Genomic DNA, 20963 nt, shown 5'->3' with positions numbered 1-20963 from the left:
ATATATATATATATATATATATATATACACACACACACACACACACACCTGGCCAAAACTAAAGTCACACACTCTAAAATTTAGTCGGAACACCTTTTAAACTTTGATTACAGAACATGTGTTGTCATGGTATTGTTTCAATAACATTAATAAATGACATGACATTTTTTCTGTCCAGAGTTGCGTACTTTTTAGCCAACATCTGATGAAAGGTGAGTTGGGCCCCAGATTTATTTTTCTACAGCACATCCCAAAGGTTCCCAGCGAGGTTAAGACCTGGCTCAGTGATGGCCTACACATATGGGAAAATGATGTCTCCTACTCAGTGAATCACACTTTTACAATTTGAGTCAGGTAAATCCTAGCATTGTCAAACTCAAATCTGCCCATGCCATCAAAAATCCATTGATGGAAAAAAATGGTCGTTTGGTATATGCAGGTAGTCAGCTGGCCTCATTTTTTGGGCACATAACTTTTGGTTGCTGTATCTCTAGACCTGAATGACTGAAGCAACCCCAGATCATAACACTGCCATGTATGCCAGCATTGCAAGTGAACATTTGTCCTTGAAGGTGATGTGTTAGAAGGTGGAAAAAATGTCAGGTGTGGGGTTCTAAACAACTGAAAAAGTTCAGATTGTAACAGGTAGATTCTTTGGTCCAAGAATCTCCACAACAGCATTTACAGTAAGAAATATAAGTGCATGTGTGTCATTTATGGTGGAAGGATGCACTATGGAAAGAAGGATGGTTGGTGGAGGCAGTGTAACTTAAAACATCTGTTACTAAGGTCTTGATGCCAAAGGCCACAAGATGCCTTCAAACACAGAAGCTAACACTTGTGGAGTCTATGCCCCAAAGGGTCAGAGCTTTTTTTAGCAATATAAATGGAACCTACACAATATAAAAGCAGATGGTTTTAATGTTTTGGCTGATCAGTGTATAAATACACACACACTCTTGCTATTCCATATTGTGATGTCTATTATCTTCCCCATATTTTCATCATTATATCATTATGGTAAGCATAAAAAGTAAGGCTGCATTTAAATATGTATATTTAGAAAAAAATAAGCAGATATAATGCTTTTAGTTATTGTAAATTCGCTCATTATTTGCCCTCTCTACCCACTTCACGTGTATGCTGCATGGATCAATGTATCTGCAACCTGAGGCTGAAGAAAGTGAGAAATTCCCTTATACTGTTGTTCTTGAACCCTACCTACAATAGGTGACTCAATTTCACCTATAAAAGAAAGTTCCTTCTTGCCTAATCACTGGAAACCTTGTGCTCCATTTGAAATTGCTGCTCTAGTTAAAATGGGCATTTGACAAGCATTTAAAACATGGCCATTGAGTAATTTGATTTCTGTGTTACACTGTGGGATTTATAAGTATGACTTGAACCTATGAATCAGAACTCATGGACTTTTGAATGATTACATGCTAATATTGTATTGAATATTTATTTTTTTCAGTTAGTTTATACAAAATTTAATAAATCTGTTATTGGTTTTAGTATTCCCTGTGAAGCATCTTGTTGTTAACCAAAAGTCCCCTCTCTTTGTAGACAAATCCAATTTGGGTTAAATTATAGGTTTCACTTTTTATTTTATATACATTTTCTGGTTCTTTATTCTGAACTTACCAGAAACTGTATCCAGAATGTGGAAGCCACTATGCATACAGGCGGCCAGCAGGAGGGCGCTCTCTGTTGGGTGCCACTTTAGCCTCCAGACTCCTCCTTGAACATGAGTATCAGATAAAGGCTGCCTCATCTGTCTCAAATCCCAGATGAGAACATGTTCATCATAACTAAAAATGAAAAAAAAACAACAGATGTAAAAATCCAATACCTATTCATCCAAGTTAGGCAATAATATCCTTGGGGGGGGGGTAGATATTTAAAGCATGCACCATGTTTAATTATATGAAGAATACGGCTTCTTAACTAAAACCAGAGCGTTTCTACAATTTCATCAGTATATATGGCAGCCCTCCACTCTACTGAGCAGGTAATAGGCAAAGGGGCCTAATCCTAAACAGACTCTTCTGTGTACCCACAGAAGTTAGAGCAAAGGAGGTGATGTTTTATGTGAGAAATTACTCTTTAGACCTGTTGATTGCTGTGATTGATTCACTTCTGCTTTACAAATGGGCTTTGATATAACAGTAGTAAAATATACTAAATTTCGATTAGCATCCGAACTGAGTGATGATTATTATAAAGCCAACTTGTGGTCTGCGGCCCTGGCCGGGAGAAGGACCCCGCTGGAGGTCGCACCAGTCAAAGTCAAGGACCATATCTCCCCTACGAGTCGCAGGCCCAGGGTGGTGGGTGGGTTGTGTCTCTGGACACAACTCACCCACTCTTCCATCGCAGGTCTGAGCAGCTGAGTGGGCAGCTTTTGGCATCATGACATCACTATGGGGGGAAGTTTCTTCTCTTCGAGTGACATTCAGATCCCTGCACATGCGCGGTCCTGAGCCGTTGGCCCATGGGTTCGAAAAGGTTGGCGACGACTGGTATAAAACACAGTACTACTATTTACTGATGAACTAGGAGTAATGCAGGCTTCAACAACGGACAAGTACAATGAATTAGATCAGTGTATTCAGTTTGCATCTCCAATGTTTTAACAAAAGGGTATTTGCATATTTGCTATGGCAGCAGAGAAGGTTGTCCCACATTTCTCACCTTCCCGTGGCCAGAACATTCTCCCGAAGAGGGTGACTTTGGATGCTGCACACTCCCATTGAATGTCTGAGAATGAGGGATAGAAAAGAATAAAAAAAGATTAATCATAACGAATTCCCCCACAATTACATTGGCAGGTAGTAGTGATCACAGAAGCTACTTATAGTTTTCTCCACTTATGATGGAGTTAGTAAGTTTGACATCCTGTATACCAAGTACTAGAACAGCAAACCTTTATTTAAATACCTATGTAATACAGGAATGCAAAATAAATCAGTCCATACAATGGCTGCATGTACCGTTTGCTGGTAAAAATTGGGTAGTCTGGTGAACATCTTATATCCCATCCTCGCAGTAAACAATCATCTCCACCTGTACAAAGGGGAAAAGGAATTGTTTCTGTACTGAAAAAATTCAGCTGTTGCAACCAAATGTCATGCTGTGTTAATATTAAAATATTAAAAAAAACAAAAGAAAAAAAACACACTATACTTAAAATGGAAAACATTAACTCTATTCCATTCAAAGTACATTAAAGCAAGGACAACAATACTGACAACATATTTTAACATTTATAGTTTCTACACACACCTGAGTAAACCATTTTAGAATTCCAGTAGTTGAATGCAGCGATCCACGCTTCATACCCATGGGCATCCCACTGACATAGCATGTCCAAGGAAGGTGAAGATTCTTCAACCTGCAGTAAACTGAGACGTCCCTTTGAGTCGCTGCAGATGATCTTTACTGTTGAGTTACTGAACAAAAAGCGGGAAAGCACACATATATATTATTTATTTTAAGTTTTAAAGTGTCAATAGTTTAAAAAAAAAAAGCTATAATCAGGAAACAGTGGGGCGGGGGGGACTTACCTTTCTCTTTTTCCTGTTGACCAGTCGAGGGACAGAGCCAGGCAGTCATCGCCTACTTCCATGCTATACACAGGTTCCACCTGGGAACTTTCCTACTGAATAAAAACAGTCACTGCAGAGACCAGATACAATATGCAAAATATATCCAGAGGCCTATTTGTACACTTACCTTGCTGCCTTGTAGTTTATAAAGCTCTAGTAAACCTTTAGCATTAGCAATGCCCAACACAGGACAACCTGAAAGGGGAATGTGGCACCTAGACAGAAAACAACATATTAATGTTTACTTTCTTGACAGGTAACACACATGAAAGTCCCAAACTACACAACTGGGTTTTTAATTTTGTTTTCCTTTAGAACCAGTGCTACTAGTTTCCATATGCAAGTGAAAAGGTTTCCTTTTTATCCAGAGGCTTGGCTTTCAAAGTAAAAAAAGAGCCAGACACAAAAAAGGAGTAGACCGAAAACCATACTGTTGCTAATACATACCATATATACAAATATCAATAGATAACTTAGGTTACAGGTGTCATGGTAAACATGACATGAAAAGTACTTTCTATACTTCTCAATGAATGACCTGGTGCAGGTAAGCAACTAATAAAAACAAGTCACATTACCTTTTTTTACATGTTTGTTTAAGGTTGGAGATTTTCAGAATAGTAAATCAGCATATATATAAGTCTGCAGGTATATTTTACAACATATTTGTGGCCAATACAGGATAGTGCTTGCTCCCCGCATTGCTCACATACAATGCATATTTTTAAAGGAACCTGTTTCCCTTAAAATTTCAAGCTTCTTGTGTTATCCATCCCATCCAGTTCTCCTTGCCTCCTTTTGGCCACTATATTTGATGGGCACCTTAATTGGACAATAGGAAAGTGGGGACAGTGGTAATGTGTGGACATAGAGATTTTGCTAGCTTTATCATTAGTTAGCAGAATGGTATAAAATCTGTACATAAAGCCCATGGAACAAGCAATCTATACAGACTTGCAAATTTATACATATTATACGTGCAGATTTTTATATTTTAACAACTATTTAACTACAACTTAACAACTACTGAGTAATATGCTGGTTCCAAGCTCCTTAAGGTAAAATAGGTACATAAATATTTGGACAGAGACAACTTTTTTTTCGAATTTTGGTTCTATACATTACCACAATTAGTTTTAAATGAAACAACTCAGATGCAGTTGAAATGCAGACTTTCGGCTTTAATTCAGTGGGCTGAACAAAAAGATTGCATAAAAATGTGAGGAACTAAAGCCTTTTTTTTTACACAATCACTTCATTTCACGGGCTCAAAAGTAATCGGACAATTGACTCAATTGCTATTTCATGGGCTGGTGTGGGCAATTCCTTTGTTTTTCAACCCACGCGAGAAATTGCTACAATATTGGGAGTGGCAAAATCCAGTTTGGTACATCATGAGAAAGAAACAAAGCACTGGTGAACTCAGCAACGCCAAAAGACCTGGACGTCCACGGAAGACAACAGTGGTGGATGACCACAGAATCATTTCCATGGTGAAGAGAAACCTCTTCACAACAGCCAACCAAGTGAACAACACTCTCCAGGAAGTAGGCGTATCTATATCCAAGTCTACCATAAAAAGGGTGACTGCATGAAAGTAAATACAGAGGGGCACCGCAAGGTGCAAGCCACTCATAAGCCTCAAGAATAGAAAGGATAGATTGGACTTTGCTCAAAAACATCTAAAAAATCCAGCATAGTTCTGGAAAAACATTCTTTGGACAGATGAAACCAAGATCAACCTTTACCAGAACTTACCAGAATGATGGCAAGAAATGATCCAAAGCATACCACATCATCTGTAAAACATGGCGGAGGCAGTGTGATGGCTTGGGCGTGCATTGCTGCCAGTGGCACTGGGACACTAGTGTTTATCCATGATGTGACACAGGACAGAAGCAGCCAAATGAATTCTGAGGTGTTCAGAGACATACTGTCTGCTCAAATCCAGCTAAATGCAGTCACATTGATTGCGAGGTGTTTCATAATACAGATGGACAATGACCCAAAATATACAGCCAAAGCAACCCAGGAGTTTATTAAAGCAAAGAAGTTGAATATTCTTGAATGGCCAAGTCAGTCACCTGATCTGAACCCAATTGAGCATGCATTTCACTTCTTGATGGAAAGGCCCACAAACAAACAGCAACTGAAAGTTGCTGCAGTAAAGGCCTGGCAGAGCATTAAAAAGGAGGAGACCCAGCATCTGGTGATGTCCATGAGTTCAACACTACAGGCTGTCATTGCCAGCAAAGGGTTTTCAACCAAGTATTAGAAATGAAATTTTATTTTCAGCTTTTTAATTTGTCCAATTACTTTTGAGGCCCTTAAATGAGGTGATCGTATTAAAAAAAGACTTTAGTTCCTCAAATTTTTATGAAATCTTTTTGTTCAACCCACTGAATTAAGTCTGCAGTTCAACTACATCTGAGTTGTTCCATTTAAAATTAATTGTGGTAATGTACAGAGGCAAATTTAGACAAAAGTTGTCTTTGTCCAAATACTTATGGACCTAACTGTACATCACTGCAGATTTATTGCAAGTGATATCGGCATAGATCAAGCATGCAGCAAAAAATGACAGCTTCCATTCCCTGATTCTAATAGATTTAGCCGTGACAAATATTCTACAAAATGGGCAAACAGAAAAAAAATTTAAAAAAAATATTTGAAGTAAATTTTTGTGAAAATTGTCATTCTATTCAGTTAGCTTTGAAGTTTAGGCATAATTTAGACTTTCTTGTGAACTATACTGTATTTAGCAAAGCTGGCCCATAAACTATACCAGTCTTTAAATGGACAATAAAGGAGCAGAACATTGATAAAGACACCCTTCTTCTTGTACCCTTCTTCTAAACAATAAAGCCCTGTTTGGCTTACACCTAGTTGCTCCAACTATTGAACCAGACTCCCTGGGAATTATCATTAGGCATTTATTGTAAGGACAGAGTTGTGTGCTTCCCAGTTGTATAAAAAATACAGAGCATAAAGTAAATTAATACATTTTTTATCTGTCTGTGGTTGCCCTTTATTATTAACCTTTAATTTAAATCTATCCACATCATTTGCTCTGGGATACATGTCACCTCTGTAGATATCTGTAAATACCGGGACTGTAAACACCGAAAAGGGCAGATCTGTATCACACCACATGGCAAAAGAAGAATACAGCAGTGGAGAGCAAAATGAGATAATCATACAACCTGTATATTACATTTATTTTTATGGATGTCCTTTATATCACATGTGCAAATGTTTATATCATCCAATGTATATACTGTATGTGTTTTACAGGAAATCATTTTTGGTAAAAGGATCAGTTTGTGTCCATACCATTTCATGTCCAATATGGCGGCTGTTTCATTCCTTTGCAGCTCCAAAACAGGTGAAAACAGCTGGTGGGGATTATAGTTATAGAGGTAAAGGCGACCCAGCCGCATATGAGGGTCATCACTTTTCTCTGCACCATGCTGTGGGGTAAAGGAGACAGACAAGTTGGTTAGGAGGCAAGTGATTAAGAGCTGTTATAATGGGACGGCCTATAGGTTTCAAAAGCCTAAATGTCCCTTTAATGACTTTAAGACATTTGGAAGTGGTGCTACACATGCACAGAACTGTCCTTGCTATTTAAAGGCATTCCAGCCAATATCATTTTTATACAAAAATGATCATCTGACAGCAATAAAAAGGTCCAATTCATGACCATTTTTTGTGTTGATGCACTATTGATGGGAATGGCAGGGCATATAAACGCATGACAACACCCCGGCCCAAAGCAATAAAAGATTATCAGGATAACAAGACGCAAAGGGGTAAAGCCAGCCATCACCTACATCATTGCAGGACTAATCTCAACAGGCACTTACCTACCAGCTACCAGCAGTAACTTTCCACAGCTTTGCTTTTAGGGACCACCTGAGATTTAGTAACGCTACAGTAACGCTCCCCATAATAGGGATAAGCTGATAAAACTGGTAATACCAGGTCATATTGGTGAGTTCTGACACTACTAGGAGTTGTCAGATTAGTGCACCATTCAGCCATGACCCAATGGTTTTGTATGGTGCAGCTATTTCTCATTTCAGCAGTGGCTAGGTAATGGTTTAGTATTTTCATATAAATAATTAATGTAAATAATCTCTTTAAAAAGTGTTATTTCTTTTGGTATACAGTCTCATGCCATCAAGGAAACTGGAAATCTACTGGCCATGCAAGTTAAGAATTCTGAAATTCTGTTTTATTTTCTTGAGCTACATCCTTTTTTGAGGTCAGTGACTGAAAGTATTTTAACTAGAAAGAGTCGGTAAACTATCATTTATATCAGTAAGAGCAGTCTTACTAATACATTTTAGAACAGATTACTTTAGAACTTTATACTTAAAGGGGGTCATGTGGTGAGGACTTTATAGATGCAGGTCACAGCATGTTTGCCTATATTAAATAATATCTAAATTGTGCTCTCTCTTACAATGGTCCACCTGAATAATCTGTTTAATTTGTATCCAATCAAGCAGGTCTTGTTCCACACTGTTGTTAGTATATGTGTATGACCTGCTTTATGGAGCACAAAAGAAAATGAGCTTTTTCAGGTACAATTTGGCTACGGTAAAGCAGTATTTAGATTCTCTACATTCTACATTTCAATTATGCAGAGTGAAGACAGACATAGGAAGACTGGAGCAGTGCCTGAATTTTCCTTTTCTGTATCTACTTAGAATTTAATACAAACCATTCACCCTTCACTCAGTGACTTTCAGCAAATTATTAATACTCACAATCTGAAAGTGCAGCCAATAAGTCAAGAGAATGAAGTACTTACATCACTGTCTGGCTTTTTCAGCTGATACGTGCCACAGGCCAGGACTGTGTTCCAGCCATCCACAGGACACCATTCTGCAGCATCTGCACTGTACTCTGTATCTATGACCTGCAATGTCTGAGTTTTGCTGCTCCCTGCCATGTCTGTCTGCGAACATCACCTCTCCTAAAATCAAAGCAAAACATATGTTTTAATAACAAGTTACAAATCTAACATATGTGCACAAAATCTGCCTCAGATTTTATAAAAAGATATACTAATAAAATATTTTAAAAAATCTCTATGTTTGCACAAAAATTTGCCTGCTTGTTTGTCAGGAAAGATACAAAGGTGTGTTGTGACGTGGACAGTAGGATACAGTAGCCTCCTACAGGAGAGGATCTCAGCAAGATCTCGAAGTGGAGAGGGATGTCAGACAATAGAACCTTCTGGGAAGGGTATGGTTATGGCTGTGCATGCAGTTGCTTTAGATATTCACCCTTCTGTTCATCCTGCTGGCCATCCTTAATCATACAGATTTTGTTGAAAATGAACTTAAAGCATACTTATACTCAGAATTTTCACTTTACATAAAAGGGTAGAGAACCCCTTTTATGTAGGGTAAAAATTCTGATTTTTTGTTTTTTCTTTAGGTGCAGCACCACCTCTAGGCGGTCGAGTAAGAGTGGGAGCGCAAAGCCTCCCAGGATACCTATGTCAGGCATCCCAGGAAGCTCTTGGGTGCTCCCGCGCATGCCCGAGCATCTCAGGCATGCGCAGAAGGAGCGTTTTTGCTCAAAGAGAAAAATTTGCTGATCTCATGCATGCACAGTGGGATCCCCAAATTTTTTTATCCTACGTTATGTTACGCATGGGTTGGGTGACATAGGATGAAGAACCCGGAAGAGAAGACGAAGGTAGCGGCGCCTGGAGTGCCGGCTCTGGGACAGTTGCCGAACACGCCCGGAGTGATCGGTCTGCCCTGCGGGATTGAAGGTGTGTTTTGAGTATAGTTCCTCTTTAATGAAAAAACGTTACAGTTCTCCTGGAATATTGAATTATTGAATATTTTTTTACATGTTTCCACCTCTATTAGTAATAACAGGAATGAATAGAATAAGAACAATAAGAACAAAATGACTTCACTTAATGTCTCCAAATGATGTTGTGCACTAAGGTTGAGTTGTCATCACAGTTAGGTTATAGGGACTCTGTAGGAATAGTTTAGAGTAACAAATAGGAATTATAAAAGGTTAAAAGGTCTTGGGAATGTTGCACTGGTACAAAGTAAACCCTGACTGTAAAGGGTTCAAGCTGTTGGACTGCGCCTATTACTGAATAAGAACATTCGGTAACATGTAATGATGTCAGTGTATGTACAGGAACTCGAATGTCGGTCACAGGGATACAACACATACAACGCACATGTCACTCACCTACATGCAACACTGCCAGCAATACATCCACAACTACTTCCGGGTCTATGAAGCGCTGAGACAACCCCCTCTCCACGCACAGACTGACAGGAAGCACAGCCAATAAGGCAATGCCTGAGACCAAGGATCACGTGACCTCCAATTGCCTCTGTTTTCTGAGTAGGTAGAACGGCACTTTAGGGTTCATTTATACAATTAGATTTTTTAACACAGCTAGGAGTCTACACATCATAAAATGTGTAAAAACATCTTCTTTATCTATTAATGATGAAAAAAGATTACTTTTTTTGCAGGAATAAATGATAGATTCAAGGAATCTTCAATTTTTTTGCGTGAACAATGACAAATCATTTAGTGCATGAGCCCCATTGGCTAATGGTATGTTGATCTACTAGAACTGTTAGCTACAAGACATGGGGGGGAGACTAGGCAATCATTTTGCCAGACACTGCAAGTAACATGCAAGAGCATGAGTGGTGTTATAGAGTGAATGTCATTATTTGTTTCAGTGATATGCAGTGAGATAGAAGTACATTAGCAGGCAAGTAAAACATTCCCTATCTGTCTGCTAATGGATTGCAGAAGTGGAAGTGCAAGCCCTAAAATGACTGCTTTACAAAAAAAATAATAATAATGCTAAGGTTCATGGTTTTTGGTTTGTGTTGATGATTTCAATTTAAAATGCTTCTGGGATCATTCAGAACTCACTGAATGGTGCCTTATTACAATAAAACCCCTGTGTTGGCAGCAATGTTTACTTACTCTTTAAGGTGACCTCAGACATTAGAGAATGTTGCCCAGTTTATGTTTATTGACAACCCATGGAGAGCCTGCTTAGCGCAAAATTAATCAAACCCCCCCCCCACCCTTGTATATTGTACATTAAAATAATGCGTGTGAGCTGAATAAGGTAGCAGGGTAGGATTTTCTGGCTTATTTCAGAAAAGTGTATGCCAGCAGCAGGGTTATTAAACCTATATTGGAATTGCATGAGATCTCAACATAGAAAGAGCAGCATCAATTTGTAAATTATCAGTGTACTGGAAAAACTATATGGTATGTACATACCAGAAGCAGATTTTTAACCTCCTGTTGGTGTCAGCAGAAGTGCATCAATAGCCCTGGTATCTGCAGTGGGGCTTGGATTAGAAGATGGTTGGGTTTTTGAAGGCACATTATACATAGAAATTGTGTTTGTATTATCAAACATGTCTGTTGCTGCATTATTAAGAATTACAGTTGATGCCGACATAGGTGTATCCCCTGCGACATTTCTAACTAGATAACCTGAGATTTTACAATGATGGCTTTTCAGTGATTCCTCTTCACTAGCAGTGTAGTAGAATTTGTTTAGCTGTCTTAGTATATATTGACCCCGGCACTTCTGACAGCTCTTTGCATTTCCTGTCCCCCCAACAGAGGTTGGATTAGGGTGGAGCGCAGGAGCACAAACAATTCTCATATTTTGATATTTAGTCACTTTTACAACTGTTGTGTTAAGAGCAGTGGCAGCAAGGAGGTCACCCTGGGACCAAAACATTTAAGATTTGAAGATGGTCCTCTAAGCAGTCCTGCGAAAGCGATACTTCAAGAGTTCTGATTTGTGTCTTGTTTTCATGTGCCATCCGTTAATAGTTGTAAAACATTCTGGTTGTCATTTGTAGAAATATGTAAAAATAGTAGTAAAACAACAGTCCAGTTTTAAAAGGGTTGAACAGAAGATAGTAAACTGATCATATTAATTATTTAATTAACAAGAGTGGCAGTCAGGTTAAAAAGTAGCAATCGTCTCAGCTCATCACCAAGAGGATGAACAAAATTTTTTTTTCATTTATAGAGAAAAAATTCCATGTTTCCTGTAAACAATCTGTTTAACACTTGATAAATGAACCACATAATTTATTTGCCGTATGTTACTTTTCCAATTCTTGCACTGCTGTGTACTTGTTTGAATTGAAGTCACAAATGGCCAGGAAAGAATTTGCACAATATCAGCTCCAAACTTATCATGACAATCGTTAAGAAATACAAAAGCCTATTAAATAAGGATTTATTTTACTGCTGTGTATATTATATTTTTGAGTAGCCATATTTCATCTGGTAGGTTACCAATGGAACACAACTAGCAGGCCATCTTTTCAATAGTTTGTAATTCCTAATAACCAGAAAAGAGTAGCATGGCCTACGCAGAACCAATTGCTTTATACTAAAACACAAGTAATACTTTTGTAAAATCCTCTTACAAAAATTGTCAGAGTTGATTACCCTGTCAAGTTGCAAAAATCAAAGAACACTCAATACCACCATCACCCAACATTTAAAAAAAAAAAAGACCACCTTGTCTGGCTGTGTTGGTGTTACATTGGCTTCAATACTTACAGACCTGAATCAAATATTTAGGGCAAGAATATCTTCCACGAAGCCTGAAATGGCATCCCCTATTGCTACTGGCTTATTATACCTGGTATAAAACCAAGCTATGACATAATGGAGGTTGTGATAAGGTAGGGTTTTCTTGCAGAAATGGACAGATGATGCCCCTTGTGCAAAGAGCATATTTACCTGCCTGGTGGCTCCCTTAAACTGTCAAAATGTCTGACTGTGCATGGGTTGGTAGGTTAGTTGAATTGGTTGTGTGCATAACAAGCACAGCTTCTTCTACTGTAGCCAGCACTGAATGAACTCCCGCTCACCAGCACAGAAGTTAGCTCATCCAAGCCAATTAAAATGATCAAAGATGAAAACAAGGAAGGAAAGTTTGAGATGGTAGGACCTGCGATGAACAGAGGACCTGGAAGTATATATAGTGTATAGCTCCACTTTAGAAAAAGAGAAAACAGACTCCCTAGCATTAATATATACCATGGCAACAGTTGACATAACTCCAGAGTAAAGACCATCATGAAGGAATCACAAAAATTTGAATATGGACCATAGGTTGGAAATTCTTTCATTAAATACAGACCCCCTCTAATAAGACAGATGCCTGCCCTTTTTTTAGGCTGTCACACCGACTCTTGTCTATGCATTTTCCTAGAGGCGATGCTGATCCTCTTTTCTCAGGCTGTTATATCGTGACTGTTTCATGAATCCAGTGGGATTTCAGCATTTTATTCTGTTCATCAGCCCCACTCCCGCAGTTTCCTTTAAACTACAAATACCAAATGACATTTAGCCTTTTTTATTTTTTAGAACATGTCCATGCATAATATATATCATCCCAGTCGACAATACATAGCAAGTTATTCTCCTTTTGTTGTTAAAAGGTTACCGCAAATAAAACATGGAAAGGAGAGCTGAACATTGAGCTTGTCAATGTTGACTTTGAAAACTGGGATCAATTCCTCTTAGCCCAATCAATAAATAAAAAAAAAAAAAAACTGTACATAAACTTTTACAAACATAAATTATAAGCTCTGGGTTGGAGCTTTCACAGTAGTCTGTAAGACAAATTCTAATACTGGAACGGAAGGTCCCACTCCTTCAATCATCACAGTTCCAGGCGGAATAGTCCATCATAGCCATTTCTAGGAGGCATGGTCCGCCATAGCCTTACATCCGCTCAAGCATCACAGGAATATTTTCAGTGCCTCTGGCATCCCTGACCAGTCACTTGCATGTGTGCAGAACACATCCCATTCTCCTTATAAACATGGAGCGTGCTGCAGTACAGAATGCTGTGGTCACCGTTCTGGCTCCGGCTCACATTGAGAAATACGAACCTTCTCTGAACAGTGCTTTTTGTGGGCTGGCCAGTCCTTTTGTTGGCACTGGGTGCCGCAGTATCTTGCTTGTTGGCATCTACCACATATATTAAATTCACGCATCTAAAAAAAGGGAAAAAAAAAAAAGGTAACAATTAGGTAAAAGTGATGCTCCGAATACTTCTTGCTGCACATGACAGAAAAGTAAAAATCTTTACAAAAGGATAATCAAAATGCATTTTATTAGAAGTTTAAAATTTGTTTTACAGACTAGTAGGGTCACAGAATAAAAAAATCCATATATATATATATATATATATATATATATATATATAAAAATTGAATGGTTCGTAGAAGTTTTAGTAAAAAACACGTGTGACATGTCACCATAGAATAGTTAACAAATTTATAGTTTTTAAGCATACTCTAAAGAAATTTTCTTCAGCGTGCAGAAAGAAAAATGGATTTTGTTTTTATTTGCTTGTCAATATTTCCCACATGAACACAAAAGATGTCACAGTCCTTGAGACACTAAAGTTTTTTTTATACAATTCAAAGAGTGAAAAGGTCTAAGGGTCTACAAGCATTAGTAAAAGGACAACCTCCCCGTTAGTAAAGTGTCAGTTAAGTGTCACACCCATACAATGCAAAAAGCAGTATTAATGAACTCCAGCACTTGCATGATCCTATAACTGAATCACATTAATAAATGTTTCTTTGCGTTCACATACCAGACAGATTATGCATTCATAGGTTGGGCTGACACTACATTGCAATTGTTTGTGTTTTTTTAAAAAGCAAAACATTGTGAACAGCACAGTGCTGTGTTTATGGACTATGAAATATGGTGTTAAAGATGAAGTGTATTTAAAAAAAACTTTGGTGTCAGCAAGTTTATATTCAGAACCTGAAAACCAAAACCCAAAAGGCATAACTAAATAGGAACACACCACTTAGATAAACAGATAGCCCATACCTGTTTCTCCATTATAGTGCAAGGAGGATAATGACACTCAAAATATGTGCAAGAGTTCTCCTCCTCCCGAATCACTTCTCCATTAGCGTTATAACACCGAGTGTAATTCAGCAGTGGAAACAAGTCTTCTATAGGGTCAGCAGGAAGTTGTTGTATAGCTAGCCAATAAAGAGACTGTTCCCTGCAGTACACACAAATTTACATGAGAAACCAGCTCATCCTCACGTTACAATACAGCCAGATAATGTTCTAAAACCAAGACAATCTAAAAAAAAGATTTTATTAGATATGCATTTTTACATGTCCAACTCTAAAATGTTTAACTGTTCTTAAAAGAAAACATCACACACATAAAAAGCCAGTGGTGAACAGCTACACGCAAGGCACAGGTTATGTCTTTTACCTTTGCTTGCTAGACACCTCTTCTATCTCAGGTTTCCAGCCCCGAGGAACGACTTGCAGATTATCCAATCTGTTATCAACTGTAATTCCATTTAAATGTAAAACTTGGAATCCTGGAGCAATGCCACCTTTGTGCCGTTGCCTAAAAATCAAAAACCAAAAAATATCTGTCCCCTGCTATACATAAGATATTCATTGAAAAATGGTTTTAGCGTGTGAAAAATAAGAACACAGTCAATGTTGTCAATGGGATGTTGATCCACCAATAAGGGCTGGAAATTTTCGGATCATGTGCAGATCGGAAGATTCGCCGACAAAAACATGACTGTCTACAACCCCCCTAGCGGTAATCCCGAGTGTGATCCCGAGGATTTTACTTGCAAAAAGCAGTAATCCCGAGTCACACTTCGGACTGCTTTAGGCTAAGAAAAACCCTACTTACCTTCCTCATGTTGTCGTCCTTCTGGTCTCCGCAGGTCCTGGGGACACGTCTTCTCCCTCCGATCTCGAGACACAAAGTGTAGAGCTGAGATCTATAGGGGTTCCCATGACATCAGTGCAGGCGCTGGTTCGTGCGGGTGGAGTGGCGGGAAATTCAAATAATTTTGTATTGGATTCAATACAAAATAGCTGTATTGAGTCCAAAGAAAGAAATTATTATATTCTACTGTACAGTTACAGATTTTTTTTTAAAGTTTATTAAATTAATTATTGGACATATTCTGGGGAGTTATGCCCAAGAATTATAGCCCTACAAGGTAAAATAAATTTTCATGCAAAAACATAACGCTTTTTGCACGGAAATTTGGACAGAATTAGACTGCTATGGAAGATAGAAGCATAGATTTGTAATAATAAAGAAACTGGCAAACTTAACTGTAATTAACTTCTGTGCAATTGTCAGACTATAATAAGTGGGATACAAAAATGTATTTACTTCATTGTCACTGGAAGAACCTGGAATAGTGTCTCACCCTCTTTTCACCATTTGTTTTAAGTTCACATTATTGCACAGCAAAATATTCAAATGTACCATTTACTTTGCTTTATTTTGAGTATCTACAGCAGTGTCTCTTGACAATTTTTAACATGGGGGTAACCTCTTGATGTAACTTTCAGATCTTCAGTGAACCCCTGCTATAATTACTATTACTACAGCTCACAGTAAATTAGTGCAGTGGTCAGTAAAAAAAATGCCTCTTACATTGCTGGCCAGTGGGAGGAATGTCACTCTTACAAATACCCAAAATAGATCATTGGCTTCTGTTAAAATGATGAAGCATGTTCCCACCTGTTCCTGCCTACCTGCCCCATGGCCCTGCCCTCCAGCTCAAGACGCACAAGCAGATGCCCAGCCGGCATTTGCTTCCCCTGGCCTGGCATCCCCAAAGTTTACACACCAGGGACACAGGCGCCCATCGGTAGGGGATGATGCCAGACATCGCTGAAGGACACGGCTGGAATGTGGGAACAAGGTAGGAGTTTTAATCCCACTCCGAGTATGGCTTGGGGTTTAAAGCTTTTGGTATGAAAAATCCACCCGGAGCCACACTTGGGAAAAACGCCAGGGAGGAAATAGAACCTCAATCTAGATAAAACATAAAATGAACCTTCATGTATATCTCAATAACAGCCTTCCTTTTTAATAAACCCTGCTAAAGTATGAGATCATATTTTATTACATACCACAGCAATTCTTGAAGTAGGCGCGAAGAACTTCTTCCTTTGCACTTTTCGAACGCATATGCAAATATTTTAGCCCCATTGCCATCAGCATCCACTTCCATTCGAGCCTAAAAAAGGGAAAAGAAAAAAGGGACCAAGTTAGCCAGTAATTCTGCTGCTAGTAACAGAACTGCATCTATTTAGATTAAAAAAAGAGGGAACCTGATCTGCAAAGGCACAACTGCTATCATGCTTTCTTACCCATCCCCTCCCTGTTTTTGTGTCCATGAAACATTATCTATTCACACTACATACAGGGACTTGGACTTGCCAACAGCAAAAAGAGCTGAATATTCAACATGCTCATATTTCTCATCATGGTCAAATTAAGTTTCTGTGGCAGATGGGGCGTGGCTTGGCGATGGTGCTGTGAGTAGGCACATACCCAGAGCTCCGTGACCACGGCAGCTTTAGCAGCTAATACTTCAGATCATACAGCTTGTTTCCACCCCACTCAGTGATGTCTAAGCAGCGGAAGAATAAAGAAGCAGGGAAAACCCCTAACGGGACAACTTGCATAAATATTTCCCCTCAGATTCAGCAGCTTCAGCAGGAGGAAGTGTTCCCAAGATGGCGCCCGCATCTGCAAGTGAAGCTGACCACCTGGAATCTGCTGATCGGGTGAGTGAAGAGGGAACTTTCCCCCCAGCTGGGATCCCTGCTGTTCTGTCTCCTACACACTCCTGTCTGTCATCTGATTCCCCAGCTGAGTTCTCAGCCACAGTGCCTTCACCTCAGCAGCTGCCCAGAGAATTACAAGCCCTCCTGAAATTTATACCCACTAAAACAGAGCTGGAATCCTGGGCTCATCTCATAGAGCACTCTGTTCATGCAGAGATTGAACAGATATATCAAGTGCAAGCAGTTGATATTAAGGTTACTTCACTGGAGTCCTCCTCCTCCCAAACTTCCCTTAGATTAGACACACTTGAACATGCCCAACTGCACATGAAGTCTGTGCTTTCTAACTTGGCTCTCAGTTTGGACGATCAAGAAAACAGGGGCCGACGCAACAATTTACGATTAAGGGGACTCCCGGAAGCTACAGCTGGGCCTGACCTGGGACACTGTTATTGCCATTTTTAACACCCTTTTAGACCGACCCCCCTCGGAGTGCATAGAATTGGATAGAGTACATAGGGTTGGTGTGAGGAGAGATGGAGTACCTGACCTCCCCAGAGATGTTCTATGCAGGGTGCACTTTTACAAAGTTAAAGAGCAAATCGTTCAGAAAGCATGGCAGAAGGGGCCGATTGATTTTGATGGTGCAAGTATTCAGATATTTCCGGATCTATCCCCTCACACGCTGCAGATGAGACGCATACTGAAGCCACTTTTGGAATACATTACCACACACGGAGCCCGATATAGATGGGGACATCCACTACATCTCATAGTGACCAAACCAAACTGTGTTTACATTGCACAATCCATTTCGGCTACCAGCCCTGTTTACCTTCTTTGGCGCAGATCCCATTGATGTTCCTAACTGGCTGGAAGTCTTAGACGTACTACCAAGTATCTACTTGAGATCATCTACCTCCGCCTGACGCAGACGGCGCTTTGCCGCTCCTCAGCGCCCCCTGAGAATACCTCAAATTCACATGAACTATGATTTTTCCTGCTGCTGAATATTTGGACTCTTGTTACCACCACTGTCTACCTCCTACATATATTACAATGCATCTCTATACCTCCTCAGAAACTTATCGTTTGATGTATCCATGTCCTGATTTGAGCACACCTCCTATGCCGGAAGCGGATTCCTGTTATTGCGATGACACTAGTGCACATTGAGTATGGGCGACGGCCCATCCTGGACTCAGTGGTTCTTTGTTCCCGGATGGCTGCCTACCGCCAGTACTATTACTGTTATTATTGTTTTGTTTACATGATACCTGGCGCTTTGAAGTTGGGTTACTGTTTCGGCTCCTGTAGGTAGCCTGCATTGTCTTTTGCGGTGCACTTTAGTATGCCCTTTATTTAATGTTTTTGTTAATGTCTCTGGGACCTTCAGTCCTGTGAAACCTTTCTACTTTTGTAAGTTTAGAATTCTATCTCCTCTCCTTGTTCTTTAGGAACAGCAAATCTTCCTGGTCCCTCTTACTAGAGCTGTGTGATTTACTTATAGTTGTATACGTGTTTTATGTTCCTGCTGCTGGTGAGCCAGCGGCTCAGTGTTCTTGCCTACACTACCCCCCACATAGGTACACCCGGCCTCTTGTAGAGGTCAGTGTTGTGGTATATTGTTTTACTTACCTAGGTTTAGGGCCTAGAGCTCTATTTCTCCTTCCATTTAAGTTGTTTTGTTTTTCTCGCTTTTTCTTCTTCATATACCTTATTTTATTGATTTCCTAATTTCTTCTTTCTTTTCCCCATTCTTTACTAATTTCCCCCACCCTCCCCTTTCCCATACCTTACCGTTAGACCACAGGAATTATGACTATCACACTCACATCTCTGAATGTTAAGAGATTAAACTCTCCCTCAAAACGTTCAGTCCTATTCAATACACTCCAAAAATGCAGAAGCCATATTGTCTTTCTGCATGAGACACACTTCCGCCATGACAAAATCCCGGTCCTGCATAACAAACAAGCCAAATACAGTTATCACAGCACTTCACCCGATTCTAAATCTAGGGGAGTGAGCAATCTAATAGATGGTTCTCTTCCATGGTCTCCCTCTTTGTGTAAAGTGGATCCAGACGGTCGTTTCCTCATAGTCTAGGGTATGATAGAGAAGCAACTATTTACATTTGTAAACATAATTTTACCTAATACCGGCCAGTTGACTGTCCTTGAATATATTCTGACCCTCTTATCTGAGGTGGCTCAAGGAACCATCATTATAGGAGGTGATTTTAATTTAACTTTAGATCCGTCCTTGGACATATCCAAGGGCAGTTCCCACCTGCCCTACTCCCTTCATAAACGTCTGAAAGCACTGCTACATGACAATCAATTGATAGATATCTGGCATATTCAACACCCCGGAGACAGGGATTATACGTTCTACTCCGCGGTCCATAATACTTACTCCAGACTTGATTATTTTCTGATATCCCATGATGCCATTTCACAAGTTAGCGACTCGAATATTGGTTCCATAACTTTCTCTGACCACGCCCCTATTATGATGGAGATCTCCGGAAGGATATATGAATGTAAACCCAGTGTTTGGAAGCTAAATGACGAAGACCCTGAACTGACCCCAAAGATTGAGGAAGAACTTTCCTTCTTTGCCAACAATGCAGGATCTACAGACAATCCACTTTATGTATGGGAAGCTCATAAATGTTATATTAGAGGTCTGTTCATACAACAGAGCTGTAGACTCAAAAGACTAACCAAAGGCTTGATACGCTGTTACAGGAGTTGCATCGTTTAGAAATGTTGCACAAAAGACTTCCAACAAAGGAACTGGAATCCCAACTACTCGCCACTCGTACACAAATTAACTCCCTGTACAGAGAAAAGGCTAAAACACAACTTACCCATTGCAAACGATACTACTATGAATATGCCAACCACTGTGGTAGGGCATTGGCTAGGGCGCTTAGGTCTAAGAAGGGGGCCATGTATATCCCTAAAATCAAAACCTCCTTGGGCACCTTGGCACCCGCCACCCCTGACATTGCTAACACCTTCCATAACTATTACAGTCTATTGTATAATTTACGAGGGGACTAGTGGTAGGTCGTCCTCCGACCGCCAGATCGCAATACAGAAATATCTCAGTGCCTCCGACTTACCGACATTGTCCTCAGACATTATAGAGATATTGGATAAACCAATAACACTGCTTGAGCTACAAGCAGCAATTCGCCGAGCCGCATCAGGGAAGGCTCCCGGCCCAGATGGTCTGACATTAGCCTACTTTAAGAAATTCTTCTCAGCACTGGGCCCGCATTTATAGCGCTGAACGCGCTCACTGATGGTCCCACTCTTCCTCCTGACACATTAGCGGCCCACATATCAGTGATACTCAAACCAAAGACCCTCTCCTATGCTCCAATTATAGACCAATATCGTTGCTTAATTGTGATTTGAAACTTTTTGCCAGCATATTGGCGGATAGGCTGACTCCAATACTGAATGATATTGTCCATCCTGACCAAAGCGGTTTTCTCCCGATGAGGGAAGCCAGGGACAACACAATCCGTACCCTGAATATTATTACCGTATTTTTCGGACCATTAGACGCTCCGGACTATAGGACGCACCAGGTTTTCCGCACAGGAAAACAAGAAAAAAAAAATTCATTTGATTTCCCCTGAGATCCAGCGTGTGGCACTTGTGCCCGCCCATG

The 20963-nt window shown here is 39.8% G+C and overlaps 2 protein-coding genes across 3 annotated transcripts in view; both read right to left on the bottom strand.

Annotated features, from left to right (window-relative positions):
• Nucleotides 1-9886, bottom strand: part of DPH7 (diphthamide biosynthesis 7) — an 11154-nt gene extending 1268 nt beyond the window's left edge. The window contains exons 1-9 of the mRNA XM_072431059.1: nucleotides 9846-9886; nucleotides 8431-8595; nucleotides 6945-7081; nucleotides 3739-3826; nucleotides 3570-3661; nucleotides 3289-3455; nucleotides 2997-3069; nucleotides 2698-2763; nucleotides 1648-1814 (exon numbers count right to left, since the gene is read on the bottom strand). Of these exons, the coding sequence (XP_072287160.1) occupies nucleotides 1648-1814; nucleotides 2698-2763; nucleotides 2997-3069; nucleotides 3289-3455; nucleotides 3570-3661; nucleotides 3739-3826; nucleotides 6945-7081; nucleotides 8431-8571 (931 nt within the window). The 5' untranslated portion in view covers nucleotides 8572-8595; nucleotides 9846-9886. The remainder of the gene's footprint in view (nucleotides 1-1647; nucleotides 1815-2697; nucleotides 2764-2996; nucleotides 3070-3288; nucleotides 3456-3569; nucleotides 3662-3738; nucleotides 3827-6944; nucleotides 7082-8430; nucleotides 8596-9845) is intronic.
• A 3124-nt stretch (nucleotides 9887-13010) lies between these two features.
• The window catches only part of ZMYND19 (zinc finger MYND-type containing 19), a 15521-nt gene continuing 7568 nt past the window's right edge, over nucleotides 13011-20963 (bottom strand). For both annotated transcript variants that reach the window (XM_072430008.1, XM_072430007.1), the window contains 4 exons: nucleotides 16614-16720; nucleotides 14929-15069; nucleotides 14526-14706; nucleotides 13011-13672 (listed from right to left, as the gene is read on the bottom strand). In XM_072430008.1, the coding sequence (XP_072286109.1) occupies nucleotides 13529-13672; nucleotides 14526-14706; nucleotides 14929-15069; nucleotides 16614-16720 (573 nt within the window). In that variant the 3' untranslated portion in view covers nucleotides 13011-13528. The remainder of the gene's footprint in view (nucleotides 13673-14525; nucleotides 14707-14928; nucleotides 15070-16613; nucleotides 16721-20963) is intronic.

Source organism: Pyxicephalus adspersus, chromosome Z (genome assembly GCF_032062135.1).
Source record: "Pyxicephalus adspersus chromosome Z, UCB_Pads_2.0, whole genome shotgun sequence".
Lineage (NCBI taxonomy): Eukaryota > Metazoa > Chordata > Amphibia > Anura > Pyxicephalidae > Pyxicephalus > Pyxicephalus adspersus.
The sequence above is the reverse complement of the archived record's forward strand: the minus strand, read 5'-3'. Positions and strand labels throughout refer to the sequence as shown.